The 16,096-nt window shown below is 46.2% G+C and overlaps 1 protein-coding gene across 1 annotated transcript in view; it reads left to right on the top strand.

Annotated features, from left to right (window-relative positions):
- The first annotated feature begins 1,984 nt into the window (after positions 1-1,984).
- C2H14orf132 (chromosome 2 C14orf132 homolog) overlaps positions 1,985-16,096 on the top strand; it is a 55,775-nt gene continuing 41,663 nt past the window's right edge. The window contains exon 1 of the mRNA XM_054972986.1: positions 1,985-2,028. Within this exon, the coding sequence (XP_054828961.1) occupies positions 2,002-2,028 (27 nt within the window). The 5' untranslated portion in view covers positions 1,985-2,001. The remainder of the gene's footprint in view (positions 2,029-16,096) is intronic.

The raw sequence follows: 16,096 nt of genomic DNA, 5'->3' as shown, positions 1-16,096 counted from the left end.
GAGCCCAGGGGTTATAGTGGATCTGGCACTGCTGCTTGAGAAGCAAGTCAATGCAGCTGCAAAAAAAGCCCCCTCCCAACTCAGACTAGCCTGGAAGATGGCCCCCTACCTTAACATGGCTGATCGGGCAACCTGGATTCGTGCCGCACTAACATCAAGACTAGACTATGTTATGTACTCTACATAGGTCTCCTCTCAAAGTCAACTTGAAGACTCCAGCTGACACAGAAGGTGGAGCTAGGCGGAGTGTGCATGTTCCTCATATTCTGCAGTCACTCCACTGGATACCCATCAGTTACCGGGATCAGTTCAAGATTTTAACTGTCACATGCAAAGCCCTTCATGGCCTTGGCCTCTCATATCTCTGCGACCTCTTCTCCCCCTATGTCCCACCACAGTACCTTTGCCCATCTGAACAGGGCCTTCTGAAGATACCACACTACAGGTGGGCAAAATCAACAGCTGCCCACACATGTACTTTCTCTGTGTTAGCCCCCACCTTATGGAATGGCCTGCCTGAGGTGGTCAGGAAAGATCCCACTCTCCTGGCTTTCCACAAACTATGCAAAATTATTCAGGTGGGCTTTCTACCCAGATTCTGCCCTCAAGTCATAGCTGACTCATGGCAACCCCTGGTGGGGTTTTCATGGCAAGAGACTAACAGAGGTGGACTGCCATTGCCTGCCTCTGCAACCCTAGCCTTTGTTGGAAGTCTCCCATCCAATTACCAACCAAGGCTGACCCTGCTTAGCTTCTAAGATCTGAATCAGGCTCTCCTGAGCTATCCAGGTCAGGGCCTCCAGGATCTTGGGCAGAAGTTTTTCACATCACCCACTAACTAGGCCCTTTGGGGTGGTAATATTGGGAACTGAACTGGGAGACCTTCTGCACACAAAACCCCTGCTCTGCCCCTGAGCCACAGCAGCAAGCAGGACACCAAAGGGCCCCAGATTGACACTCCTGCAGTATCCCCCATCTTGTTTGTATTGACTAGTGCTGGTTTTCTGTTTTGATAAAGGACTAAATAATTTTTAACAGGACCTGAAAGCTAGATGTCTGGTAAAAAAAAAGTAGTTTTAAGTGGATAGCCCTGTTGTTCTGCCGTAGAACAGCAAGATTGGAGTCCGGTAGCACCTTAGGCATGAATAAGATTCTCAAGATATAAAGGTATACCTTTCGCGAGCTGAAGATTTTTTATCTGAATTTGACACCTTACATAGTGACTGGTTTTATGTGCATTGACGGCACTTTTAACTTTGTATTTAATTTCTGTTGTGAAATGTCCTGAGCCTGCGTGCAGGGAGGGCGATCTATAAGTGTAATAAACTGAACTGAACCAAACTGAAGAAAGGAGCTCCAACTCTCGACAGCTTCCCCTTGAAAATCTTCCCGGTGTCTAACGCACCACGGGACTCAAATCCTGCTGGAAAACACCAGCAACAGTATGAACGCCTAAAAAGAGCGGTGCTTTTGTAGGCAGAAACCCAACAGGTGCTGCTGTTCCCGGAGCGGCGAGGCTGGGAAGGGCGTCACCTGTTGCCTGCCTGCCTGCCTGCCTTTCATGCCAGCCGGCAAAGAGGGCGGGGAGGCGGGCGCCGGTGATTGGCCGCGCGACCGGCGGAGGGGCTCGGGCTCGGCGCCAGGCGGCGGCCAGCCTCGCTCCCTGCCTGCCTCGCTGCCTGCCTGCCTGCCTGCCAGCAGCCGGGGGTCGGCGTCCACGTGACGGCAGCGGAGCCTCCCGCGCCGACTGGCTGCCGGGGAGCGCGCCGCGAGAGGCGGCCGCTGCGCTGGGCGGACCATGTTCCGAGCGAGCCGGGCACGGGCGGGCGCCGCCATCCCGGGGAGCTGGAACTGGTGGTGACGCGCCCCAAGGCGCTGCTGGCCGAGGCCCCTGCCCCGCCGCCCCGAGAGCTGCCCACGCCGGCGGGCGCCAGCAGCAGCCTCGCCGCCAGCCCCTCCGCCAGCTCGTCCGAGAGCGCCAGCGCCGGCTCCAGCAGCACCATGGACCTCTCCTTCATGGCTGCGCAGGTAACGGCGGCGCGGCGCAGAGGAGAGGCGCAGAGCTCGCCCGCCCGCCCGCCCGCCAGCGCCCCCCGACCCGCGTCCCGTCCGTCTTGGGTGGGGGTCCGGGGAGCTCGCGAGGGTGTGGCCGGGTCGCGAGGGCGGAGGCGGTGCCTGGCTTTTGTTTCGGGCCGGGAAGCCAGGCGCCTGGGCGGGGGGAGAGGGGCGTTGCCAACCTCCAGGCGAAGGCTGGAGATCTCCGGGAATTACAGCTCCTCCCCATACGACAGGGGTCAGTTCCCCAGGAGTAAATGGCAGCTTTGGAGAGTGGGCTTTGTGGCATTATATCCCTCTTGGGTGTCTCCCTCCTCAAACCTCTCCAGTGTCCATCCCCCAAATCTCCAGGAATTTCCCAACCTGGAGCTGGCAACCACAGAAAGACAGCAGCCTTAGCAAGAAAGAGCAATTGTCGGGAAGGGGTGTGGAGCCCTGGGATTGACTGCGCAATGAAAAATCTCTAAGCGCCCCCCCCCCCCCGAGCAAATAGGGACTTGTGCCAGGGGTGTAAATTCATTGCCAATCTTCATATCCCCCCTCCCCCACAAAGATGGATGAACTTGGCAGCTTATGTTTATCACTTCGGCTGTGCAGAACTGGACAGCACCAGTTAAAGTTTTGCATATTTGGAAAACCTCGGAACCTTACATACGCCTCCTGTATCTTCAGATACCCTGCCAGCCCTGCCTCTGTAATAATTGTCCAAAGGTCTCCACCCTGGGAATAGACTGCAGGATATGCAACTGTCCATCTTTCAGAACTTAATAGCCTCAACCATTTCTTTCTGTTTTCCTGTATTACTTGGAGAAATAGATGTAGATGAAGGATTAAACTTTGCTGTGGAAAAAAAGGGAAGACAGTATGTTGATTCAATTCCAGGGTGTCTGCAAACACAGACCGAGAGTGCAGCTAGTGGGATTGCTGTGGTGTATTTTCCCTTAGTATTTTTGGTGGAACCCTCTCTGAACTACGTTGGTATTGGCCCCATGGAAATGAATGGGAATTGAGCAGACACCGTTACACATTTCTCATTCATTTTAGTAGTGCTGTCAAGGCAGTATTTTGGGCTACCTGCTCCCCCCCCCCCAAAGCAGGCAACATCATGATCACCAACACCATCATCGCTATATTTAATTCTCAACTCAGCTAAATACTTAAACCAGAGATTGGAGCTGTGAACGGACAAGGCGGATCTTTCTGCAAATCTGAAAAATGCCCCAGATTTGCAGAAAAGCCTGAAAGTTTTTTAAATGGGGGGGGGGGTTAATTCCCCCCTAACAGAACCTGTAGTTTTAAGAAATGAATGCTCTCAGTGGCTATTGCTAGGAAATCGCAATAGTATTGCCAGTTCAAGTTCAAGTTTCTGTCAGTAACAGGCAGGGGGGGGGCGTTTCCAGATCTGTTTTGGCTTTTGGGGGACGACCAATTGGGGGCAGGCCCACCAACAACCACTGGGTCCCTTGACACCATGTGATTTGCATGACTCACCCAAGCCTGGTTGCTTGCTACTGGTCAATAGCAGCCACCCCACGAATGCAATGCCGTGTGCATTCAGACTAGGATCTGGAAGATGCAGGTTCGAATCCTCATTCTGCTATGATCTTAGGCCAGTCATGCTCAGTGCAACCTACCTCACATGGTTGTGAGGATAAAACGGAGGAGAGGAGGTTGCTATAAGCCGCTCTGGGCCCCCATTCTGGAGACGGCAGGGTATAAATGTAGTAATAAATATAGCTGAAGATGGGAGCAGATAAAAGGTAAGTAGGTGGGTCTTTGGAGAGGACAGAAGGCAACAGAGAAGGGTGAAGATATGGGGGTTTCCAGGAGGAGGAAAAAGGAAATATTGTTGAAAGAAGATGCAGAGGAAAATGTGATACCTGCTACAAGTCCTTGCAAGTTCCTCACTGCACAGCTGGGCCTGGCATCACTGTCCCACTGGGCCATAGTTTTTCTGGGTAGAGGCTGCCAGGGGGAGGGAAGGAGGGAAAGTTGAAGATGGGGGTGGGCAGGAGAGAAGAATGCAGGACGAAAAGGAGATGCTATGGGGGCTTTCAGGGAAGGAAAAGAGCAAATAGTGGGAGAGGGGAAAATTAGATGCCCCCCGTAACTCCTTGCAGGCGCCCCACTTGTAACCATCTGAAGGGGGAAGACCCATTAAATTATTAAGTGCAATGTCTAATTACCCAACTGCACCACTGGGTGTCATCCACACGGAAATGGGATTTTGTGGCTTTCTCATTGTTGGTGCAGCTGCGGATAAAGTGCAGCAACAACGGGGTTTCCACATGTCAGTCTTCCCTACAGTTTCCCTGCTCCAATCTCCTGGCAGCAGCCATCTCCCTCCCCTGACATACAATTGTAACTAGAGGTGTAGCAGATTCTCTGAATTCTCAGCTTCCATTAAAAAAAAAGTAAGTTTCTAGCCCCGTTGGTTGCAAAGATATCCCCCTTTCCTTATATCTTTGCAAGGGAAGTGGTTGGAGACTTACTTTTTTTTTAAAAAATGAAAGCTGAGAATTTGGAGAACCCACCACATCTTATGTTACAATGCAATACCCATATAATGATATTCTTGTGTTGATTTTTTTTTAGAAGTCTCTTAGTGACAAAGGGAGGAAATGGCTGCTGTGGCAACAGGGTCAGGAGAAATGGCTGCCATGTGGGCTGGAAATTCTGAATTTTCCCACTCACACAGCCACCATCCAGGCTTTACTGCCTTCTTTACCAAAACTTCAGAGCAAAGCAGGCTTGAGAAAGAGCAGAGAAAAATCAGAGAACCCCCCCCCCCCCGAGGTGCCCAAATGCAGCATGATGCTCTGGGGAAGCGGGGGGGGGGGGGACACTTCCCTAAAGCATTGAACTTGGGACAGATGACCTGTAGGGAAGCCATCCAGGAGTGTTTTCCAATAGATTGTGGTGGCAGGGCAGTAGTGGCAACAGTGGCTTTTAGCAAATGATAATATAACTTTATCTAAAGCTTTTCTGGAAAAATAAGCATTCATTGTGCTTTTGGAAAAGTTTGTCTTGAACCTAAGTGACACTGAAGCTGGAAATCACCCTGAATAGTATCATCTGTGCTCATCACTGGCAAGGCCCCCCCTTTTTAAAAAAAAATAGCACAATAACAGTATTAGGAAGGAGACGCATATATTATTGCCTGCTGGTAACCATCAGGCTATTCTTTCTATATAACTCTTCAAGCTTACGTCAAGTGGTTCCATGATAAATTGAATTAGGCTGCATTATGAAGGGATGAAATATTTCTTTTTCTCATTAGGCATGCTGTAAAAAAAACAAAAGAACAAATTATCTGTCTATAAAAATGGATAAAAACCAGGGATGACTATGGCCATTCAGCTGTGTTTTGTATTGAGGTTGCTTTGCTTCACTAACAGTGAGAGCAGAAGGAATCGCACTGTTTTAAGTAATTGTGAGCTCATAAGGCCATCTCATTGTTACATTTACATACACACATTTTCAATATTGCATTTCCTCCATTGCATGCCTAGGTGGATGGCAACTTCCCTACCATCTGTTGTGTATTCTGGGTAGCTTAATTCTTGATACACTCTAGAAGTGATGTGGAATGGAGCTCTTACACAGACTTACATAAATATAACCTGATATACTAATAGTGCAATCCTAAGCAGAGTTACTTCAGTCTAAGCCCATTTATTTCAATAAACTTAGACTGGAATAACTCTTCTTAGGATTGTACTGTGAATCTTTTCACTGTGGTCTGATGTGATCTGTGGTCTTTAAAAGGCTGCAATAGAAATCAGAGATCGTTTCGTGCTGTAAGAACACTGTGTACACTGCTGATAAAAATGTACTCCCCCGTACATTACATATATATTTATGACAAAATAATACTGGTTCTTATTTTAAAGCTGGTGGGAGTGGCACAGTTTGGATACAAGCACTAACTGCCCCAGTAAACTGATGATTCCGTCTTAAGTAGTTACACCCATCTAAGCCCTTTGATTTCAGTCCTTTGTTTAGGATTGTACCATGCAATATTAAAATATGACTCCAGCCTAAGCCCATTGATTGGCTGTGACTGGACTAGCTCTGTGCAGGAGTGCATTGTGAGGTCACTTGGATTTTCTATTTGATGTTAGTTAAGAACAAAACCTTGCTTTCCATTGACACTGCTGTAGTGGACAGGCCTGAGGGATCTTGAATAGATGTAACCGAGACATTAGTCAATATAGCTTTCTCAGATATTGTCTTCTGTCTCCTTGAATTGCATTTGCAGAAATGTAATAGCATTATTGGATTATGGTTACCTGGAAGGCCCCTGGACAGAGACTGTGTATGCTTAGCTCTGGTTATGCTGTAAAAAGAGTGAGTGATGCCAAATCTCAGTCCTGCTTATACTATGGTATAAAAACTCTTCCCCTCTGTTCTTTGAATGCATCCAAGGGTTTAGTCTCAGGGTTAAATGAATTGAATGGACAGATCCCCTTGCTTGACTCTCCTCAGTTTGATGTCGTGTAGTGCAGGTGTGGGCAGAAGGTCACTCAGGAGTGACAAGTCATTCTCTAAGCAATTGAAAGTAGCTCTTCCTTGGGAGCTGCTGGTATCACTTTCTTCTTCTCTTTAAAGCTCCTGAAACAGCTTCTCTCCAATTTCTGCTTTGTGCAAGGGCAGAAGAGGCACATGTGCACACATACCTTTCCTCTGGATGAGAAAATGGCGGTAACAGTACCCTTTCCCATCTGCCTCTTTCTCCTCCTACTTCACATGCACTCACATTTACCTTTGGTCTAGACAGGAATGGTGTATGCGTTTGTCTCTTTCTTCCTGCATATCTCCCTGTTATTTTGCCTATTCCTGGGAAAACATAAGAGTTAACTGTATATTTCCCCCCTGCAGGGCAAGTTATCATTTTGGGTGGTGGCTTGGTTCTGGAAAAAGAGCAGAGGAAAGGTTTCTGCATCTGGGTACTGCAGATCTTCTTTGCTCTAATTTTTGTACAACCTACCATTCTAGGATTGGCTCCACCCACCATGCCTCCATTTTGTAAGTCACAGCTCTCAAGGCTCCTGAAAAAAATTAAGTGGCTTCCAGAAAAGTAAAATCTGCCCTGAACGAAATTTCATTAACCCAATGAATTCAATGGCTTTAGGCAATCCATTGCCATTCAGCCGTAGCATCTCTTAGTAATACTATCCTGCCATGCAAAGTCCTTGTAAAGATTACTTCAATAATATTTTATTTATTATGTTGCTATGCAGTTATTCCACCAAGAAGCAAAATACAGCAAAATGATGTTTATGCCATGTTTATTCTTACAACAACCTGGTGAGGTATGTTATGCTGAGACACATTGACTTGCCCAAAGCTATCTGATAAACTTCCTGGCTGAGAATATCACCCCCCACCTCCGTGCAGCACATCTTTCTTGGTGATTTGGAAGGGGGGGTGTTGACAGGGACTGTGTGGTAAGGTCACTGCTTCCTGTTTTCGCTCTGAATTGGCTTGGTGACATAGTTGTGTGGATCAATTTGATTGGTGGTGGCAACATGATTTCATCCTGCTTGGTTGTTCAATAATTGTTCTGTTATCTCTGATTGGTTTAGACCACCTGGAAAAGGAAGACAAGTGAGGGAAGAAAATGGGGTCAAAGAACAGTGGATTTGGGAGACAGCTACTTTGAAAACTGTAGGGAAAACATACACAAAGGAAAAAGAATTTTTACGGTTAGATTCCTTGAGCCCCCACCTCAGTTCCTCTCCCCAAATTTTCCCATGTATATATTTGTAATCAGTTCCATCCATCACCATGCATCTTTCTCCCACCCATGCTGGTGTGTGTGTGTTTGTGTGTGTGTGAGATCTGATGTTTCCACAGTGATGGTTCCCGTTGTTCTTTTTGCATGGAGTGGTGGAGAATTGCTCTTATCTAGATGTCAAGCAGAGATGCGATGGAGACAATTTGTCACTTTTTGAAAGAAATGATAAAATAGGCACAGGGGATGGGCCACGGAACGGATTTTTTATTTCCTTAATTTACATGTCAAATGAAAATGAGAGCAGAACATTCAGTTTTAAAAATGGCCCTTTATGGGGTATACTAAATGCACTTTTGACAGGAAGCGTTATAAACATCAGGTCCTTCCAAACGCAGCAGCAACAAGAAGCAGCAGCAGAAGACAAAGAGAGCTTTAACTCAAAAACTTTTACCTGGAAATCTTGTTGGTCTTTAAAATGCCCCTTGCCTCAAAACGTGCTCTTTTACTGCAGACCAATATGGCTACCCACCTGAAAGAAGCAGCAGTTAACTCTACCAGTGCTAACCACAGTTCAGCTCTTATTCTTCAATATCTACTCCCAATGCAGGAGGGATAGCTGTGCTATTGAAACTTCATCTAGCCACTGTTGTTACCCAAATGGCTACCCAAGTTTGTTTCCTGGCCTTTAGATGTAGTCCTCTGAGCATGTCCACAGTGCAAACCAAACAACGCCACTAGAACTAATGTATGTGCCGGGCTCTTTCTTCTTGTCTATACCTGGATCCCGTGGGGGTGCTGTCCCTTGTTACAAGGGAAGAACAACTTACAGTGAAAGGGAGCTGTCTTCTGTTACAACCCGATCTAGTGGAGAATCAATATCATCTGACCAATCTCAAAACAAGCTGATTCCTTTATTTGATTGTAAAAAGGATTTATTAAAGTGAGATAGACATACAAGGGAGTAGCAACAAAAGCACTGATCAATGCCTAGACTACAACAATCACTGAACAACAACAAGAAAAGTCAGGCCTACAATCTCCCATCAGCAGGGCAGAGGTAAATGCCAGTCTCTAACCTCTAAGATCTAACACAAGGCTTTGTCAAATTGTGTACAAAAGAAAAGGAACGCTTACTTCAGCAAACACTACAAAAACTACAACAAAGAAGACATACACAAAGAGAGGATTGTTGGCCAGCATGCATTTTCTATGAGAAAAAGAAATTTGTTTTCACCATGCAGCAGTGAGTCTAAGTTAAAGTGAAGCTGTAAGTGGTGTGTCTTTCTATGGTGTCCTAAGTGTGGGTGCGAGAGAAAACCTTATGACCTGTCCAGAAGGAAAAGGCAGTTGTGATGCTTTTCCCTACAAGCCTCAAGAAAGGATCTTCAGTTGTGGTGGTCTGCATTAGACATGTCCACGAACCGCAAAAAAACCAAACCGTGTGGTTCGTGGCATTTTCACGAACCAGGAACCACGAACTCCCACGAACTCCCATGAACTGGGGCAAGTTCACAAACCAGTTCATGGTTCGTGGTTCGTTGAGTTTAAATGCCCTTTTCCAGTTGCTTAGCAGTGGCAGGGAAAGGGACATTTAAACCCCCGGATCAGCTGCTTGTCGGGGAGATCCCCGACAAGCAGCTGATCATTTAAACAGGGGCTGTTTAAATGGCTGCTCCCAGCAGTGAGGAAATGGCCATTTAAACTGTGGTTGGGGCTTGGCTGGCCAGCTGGGAGTCCCCTGACAAGCAGCTGATCCACGAGTTTAAATACCCCTTTCCATGCTGCAATGAACCAAACAAACCGGTAGACCAGTTTGTGGAAATTCATAGAAACGAGCTTCCACGAACCACTGGTTCGCGAACCATGAACCGGGCTGGTTCATGGGGTTTTTTGGTTCGTATTCAGGTTCATGCCCATCTCTAGTCTGCACCAAGAGGAGTGGTGTAGTCAGGAAGGATGGCACACAAAAGGCAGATGTGTGCTCACTGTTTCTTTTTGGGTTCCCTTTACACCCAGGCAAGCCATATGCCATGTAAATGAAGGTACTTAGTATGGACATTTGGTATCTGTCTCTGTATTAATTAGGAGTACTGAGTAAATTTGGGCTAAGATTGGAAGATGGGGTATTGGGGAGAGGGGGAGAATCTGATTGATAAGTCATCAAAATTGGATGGAGACGTGAGTTGATGTACCTGTATTTGAGATTTGGAACTGCCTGTTCCCAGACCCCATAATACATAGAGAATGTAAGAGAACGCTTTGATTATAAGCCTCACATCTGGACAGTTTTGAAATATCGGGGAAATTGTCGCTGTACACTAGATCTTGATACCAGTCCTTATCAACTGTGTTGTTATTCTGTTTGTGCTGATGCCTTCCCATTTGGTCTATTTACCATTGCTGGAATTGTAAATGCAAACGGGTCTTCCTTTCCGATGTGACCTCAGAGGGATTAATTACCTTTTTATAGCATTACATTGGGCATGGCATAGAGGGCAGCGACCTCTTTGAATCAGAGTGGGAATACTGGTTTATTTTATTTTATTTTTTTATAAATTTTTTATTTTTCAAACTACAAAACACTACACAGCACTACACAAGACTATCACAAGGAAAGGGGAAAGGGAAGGGACAAAGGGGGATGGAAAAAGAAGAGGGGGGGGGGATGACCTACAAACACTAAACACTACACTTCAATGTTTTCCCTTCATACTGTCATAATACAAAAATAGCTCCATAGGATAATGATGGAGTGGTTAATCATACAGAGAATAGGCATTTCAAATTCTGATTAAACTTTCCTCCCCCTTCTAGGTCCCGGACGCAATTCTCTCTGTGCAACCGCTGTTGCGGTGCTCTCCTCCTCCTCCCCCCCCTCCGGCTTCTCCTTTTCTTCGTTCTCGGTGCAGCAGAATTCCGGGTTTTTCTCCTCAAAATCCTTTAGTTGATCTTCTGATAATATCTTATAGGCCTGATCTTTATATCTAAACCATATTCCTTCCGGGAATAACCATTTGTACTTTATTCCATGGTCCCTCAGAAGAGCTGCAAACTTTTTATACTTAAAACGCCTTTTCCGGACTAGAAATGGAACGTCCTTCAAAATCTTGACTTTCAAACCCATAAAGTCCAAATCCGCATTGTATGAGTTATATAGGATGGTGTCCCGAATCTTTTTAAATGAAAAGTCAATAATGATCTCACGAGGCAACTGTCGCTTTGTTGAATACTGGTTTATTTTAGTAGGCTTTGGCTCGGAAACCTCCAGGTTTTAGAAAAATAGTGATACTAGCTACATATTCTTCTAAAGATTAATCTTTGCCCCTGCTTCTCGAAGGATTGTTTTGACGAGGGGGGGAGTTGATTGAATGAGCGATCACATCTTCCATACTCTTCCTTCTGCACATGCAGGGGGGTGGTGGTGCATGATCCTCTCCTCTTTGCTGCCAGAGCTCTGAAATTTCACTGCAGATGTTATGAGTCCATACTCAGGGGAGGGGGGTTGTTTCACGCATGCCCGATCTTCCCTATTCCCATATGATTACACTGTGGACTGTGCTACCCCCTGGGGGCATCAGATACTCTTATGGCATTTTCATAGCTTGCTTATGTTTGAAGTATCTAAACACTCATTAAGATGGCCACTGTGACAGCACAACCTTCTTCTTTAATGAGAGAGTATATTTTTGTAACGGCCGGGAGGATTTTTGCCAGGCTAGGTTCTTTCCCCATAAAAAGGTTCTGCCACCATCACTGCTGTTGGTGTTGCTATGCTAAGGAAGGGAAAATTTCCTTTAGAGTTTTTTTTTTCAGTGGAGAATGTATGTGCATGCAGCTGTGCTAGCATTAGACTGCGCAGAGTTAATACTTTAATTTTTTAAAAAGCAAAAGAGACTAATGGCATGGATGGGGAGGCAGATGTATTATTTCATTATTAATGCATCCGTACCCCAGATTTTGTTTGTGGCGCTCACGGTAATTTGTCTGGGGTTCTCAGAGGGCCTTTGTTCCAGATGCTGACCAGCTTAACTTTAGATTGTTGCATCGTGAGCTTTCTGACCCTGTCCTGGGTCTGAGGGCCATTACTGATTACTTGTAATGGCAGAAGAGTGAGTGGGTGGTGGGGCGATCTCAGGTTGTGTGACAAACTGTGCTGTAGTTGGAATGGAAGCGCTAAAGGTTGACTCAGGCTCAACAGCTTTAAAACACACATAGATACCCTCTGGAAACAGGAAATGCAATTGCTCAAGAAAAACACCACCTTAATGCTCAATAATAAATGTGAGTGAATGTTAATTCTACTTTGTGAGCTACCTGGAGTGGGTTTCTGAGTCATCTACATTTTCTAAATATATAAGGGGAATTTCTCAGATCAGTGTCAACTGTTTGCCTCTTCGGCTAGGATCAGTAACAGTTTTCTCATGGGTGAACACCTAAATGGCAAAGTATAAATCAGCCAATTCTATGATTATTAAATTGGTATCATGTTGTTACGCTTGGTGTTGGATTGCACTGTGAATAGAGATAACTAGAATGTATCCTTGGTATTATATGAAGCTCACTTTTAACATCTTCATGCTGATAGGGTGTTATAAACAGCCTTAGAGAGCAAAACAGTATGAGATGCAGGACTGAGTCCAGAGGGGTGATAGGTAGTAAACAGGTTGGTAGGCAGGCAGGTTGGCTGACCCTCAGTCTAGCAGGCAGGCAGACACAACCAGACTCTATAATTTATCTGATCAGGTGAAACTTGTTGCCTCTGTCAGTGGGCAGAGTCCCTATAGTGTCTGAAAACCAGGGAACCATCTGATATTCAGCCCCAGGCAATGCTCACCCTGTGGGGTGGGGGGAGCAGGGCATATTTCCAAAGTCATCTTGTGGTATTGATACCAAAACAGAAGAGTATAAAAGTAGAGCATGTGCAAAACCAAATTAAAGGTAATGGGGACACTTAATGATTGCATTTTGGTGTCTCAGACCAAGTCTTAACTCAAGAGAATAATGGTGTTTTTAAGAAACTTCCCTTACAGTACTGGGTGTGAAGGTGAAAAACACAGTTATGTCATTTCTGTGTGAAGAAGGGAAACAGTTTTTAGAGAGCTTTCATCTCTCTTTGTTTGCATGGGTAGATGGGTGGAAATAGCCTCTGACTCTAATAAACCTAACCATTTCGGTGTGGCTGGGCCACAGAATGTGTTGCTAGTATGCTGAACCAAAGGTATGATAAGAAGTTTTTGCAGTCTCTTTTTAGGTTGGATACAATGGCTCACCTTGTTGACTCTTCTGGAGGGAAGAATGGAGAGATGCAATGAGCTTCTGTATCAAACCTGAGCTTCTAGGGGGAAGCTTTGAATCTTTTATACCTCAAGAGAGCTGCCTATGCCACTGGTGATGTCCTGTGATCTTCTGACAGCCGTCTCTTCATCCTGCATCTCTGAATGATGAGGATATTCTTAAAGTGCAATCCTAAACAGAGTTACACGCTTCTGAGCCCATTAACTTCAGTGGAATAGGGATGTGCGATCTGCGATTCATGATCTGGCTTTATGGCATAATTTATGTCAGTCCAACATCAAGCTATAAAGCATCTGGCTATAAAGCCGGATCACATGAAAGAAACCTGGATTGGATCTGGAGAACTATATACTCCTGGGCCAGATTGTTCAGCCTCAAGAAGCCTCAGCAGAGGGAGGCAGGAGAGCTGGTGGGCAGGAGGAGAACTGTGCAAGGCTAGTGCGCAGGAGAGCTGGTGGGCAGGAGGAGAACTGTGCAAGGCGAGTGTGCAGGAGAGCTGGTGGGCAGGAGGAGAACTGTGCAAGGCGAGTGTGCAGGAGAGCTGGTGGGCAGGAGGAGTACTGTGCAAGGTGAGTGTGCAGGAGAGCTAGTGGGCAGGAGGAGAACTGTGCAAGGCTAGTGCGCAGGAGAGCTGGTGGGCAGGAGGAGTGTGGCATGAGGCTGGTGGGGTGGGGGAGGAGGCAGCAGGCTGAGTGGATTCCCATCCCGCCCCTCCACTCCAGGCCAAGCTCGAAAAGAGCCCTTCAAGCCACTGCCAGCCGCCTTTTAAACTCCAGCGAGCTCCAGCGAGCTTCACCGTCCCCAGTTGCTTCCATTTGGGGGGATTCTCTGATTTGACATAGGTTCCATTGCTGTAGTTTGGTTCTGTTGGGCTTTGTTAATTCAGCTTGCGATGGGAGTGGGACTTGCATTGGGACTGGCTTTTGGCCAGGGGCTGTCTTTGCTTCCCTTTGCCTGGAAAGCTTTGGAAATGTTTCTCCCGTAGGAAACAGTGGGGAGTGGCTGGGGGCACCTTGTTCTGGGGCCCATAGAACTGGACTCCTAGGTCCAATCTTTGTGAAACTGCTGAGTAAGAAGGAGAAGCTTCCCTGCAAATTTGGTGGTGTTTGCTTGAAAAGTCAAACCCCCCCCCCCCCAAATATTTCCCCCTATTACCCTCTATTATTCCTGATAGGGAATAATGGCCAGATAAATTTTAGATTCTCCAACCAGATTAGAGAATCTGACCCAAATTGCAGAGATGCTGATTTATTGAGTACCCCTGAAACCCAAATCCAGATTACCCAGATTTTTTTTTAATGCACACCCGTAGGTGAAACTGTTTAGTGACTGCACTGTTAATACCTGGATACTGTTTATGAACTGTAGAACTTCCATAAAGTCCAGTGCTGAATATTTGTAGAGTCTCCTAGTGAAGTGTTTAGCGGTCAGAGATATGTCTTGAGTATCAGGAGCCTCCCTGTTCTGGATCTTCCACTGGATGTTGACTGGGTTGGGCCGCAAGTGATAACAGTGCGAAGGATGCTGATGTAGGTGACCCAACACCTACTGGAGATATATTGAATTCCCCCACCCCTCCACCAAGAAACGAGAGGTGAAATGGTAGCACAAGTTGGCTCTTCCAACCGTGGGATTGAGAGCAGTATTGTTAGCTGCAAAGGACACTGTGTGAACATGTGGGAGGGAAGCCAAACAGAGGTGGCCTCTTTCTGAAGGAGCTCCAGTGTAGGGGGAAATTACCTGGTGACAGAACCAGGGTGCTGTTGGTCTTAGTGGCCAAGACACAGGTGCCTTTTGACATCATAGGATCATAGAATCATAGGGTTGGAAGGGAACTCTAGGGTCATCTAGTCCAACCCCCTGCACAATGCAGGAAACTCACAACTACTTCCCCTCCCCACATCCCCAGTGACCCCTGCTCCATGCCCACAAGATAACAAAACACCGTCAGGATCCCAAGCTAAACTGGCCTGGGGGAAATTGCTACTTGACCCCAAGGTGGTGATCGGCCTTACCCTGGGCATGTAAGAAGGGGTCACAAGAACTAAGCACCGATAGAACCCTTCCAGTCCTCCCTCATCATGCCACACTTGGATTTTAGTTGTTTCTATCTCATATGCAATTTACTGTACATTTTAGACATTATTGTATTTTAAAAACATAAACCTGTTAATGAAATAGTGCACATGGCAGTGAGAAAGCTGCACCCCACTGTGGTGAAGTGGGCAACTGTCTGGAGAAAGAACGCTTTGAGACAGCACTGACAGGTGATCCATTGTCTGTTTGCAAGTATCCCAGTGCATTCTTAAGCAGAGTCACATTCTTCTAAGCACATTGACTTCTCTGGGCTTCGGAGAATGTAATTGTGTTTAGGACTGCGTTGTCAGTCTTCCAAGCTTAGTTAGTACCATGAGTGAGTATCCATGATCATTCACATTTCATTTGCCAATGTATTCTGTTTGGGAAGAAATCCAAGGAAATGAAATTTAAAAGGGGAGACAGATCATAAGATCCTGGGGGAGGGGGGGAAGAGAACACAGAAGAGCATAATTTAAAGATGTTTTTGAAGATAACCTGCTTACTTGTGGCATATAAATGTTGCCTGTTCAGAGATGAAAACCACACAGCTTCTTTGATACATAGCTCTGAACATTAAAAAGAGCAGAACTAGGATTGCTTATATGGGAAGACGTTGGCTGCTTTCACGCCTCAAGAACGGTCGAAAGTCCTCGGACTCATTTCCTCCTAGAAATTGCAAACTGGGGGAGTCGTTAGTAAGTTGCAATTTATTGGGGTGTCTGAATCAGGCTCACAAACCAGGATTTGAAATCACAGTGTAATCTTTCTTGGTTTAGAGGAAGGAGAAGGGAGAGGACAGGAGCATGCCAGCCCAAGGGTTGTGCAAGTTGAGGTTTGTTTGTGATGTCGTAATATAGCCGTTGTTGCATCATATATAACTCTTAACACATTTGCCATCCTAAAATCTTTCCAGCTTTGTTTTCCTCT

Source organism: Eublepharis macularius, chromosome 2 (assembly GCF_028583425.1).
Source record: "Eublepharis macularius isolate TG4126 chromosome 2, MPM_Emac_v1.0, whole genome shotgun sequence".
NCBI classification, from domain to species: Eukaryota; Metazoa; Chordata; class Lepidosauria; order Squamata; family Eublepharidae; genus Eublepharis; species Eublepharis macularius.
This window is presented reverse-complemented; position numbering and strand designations above follow the sequence as displayed.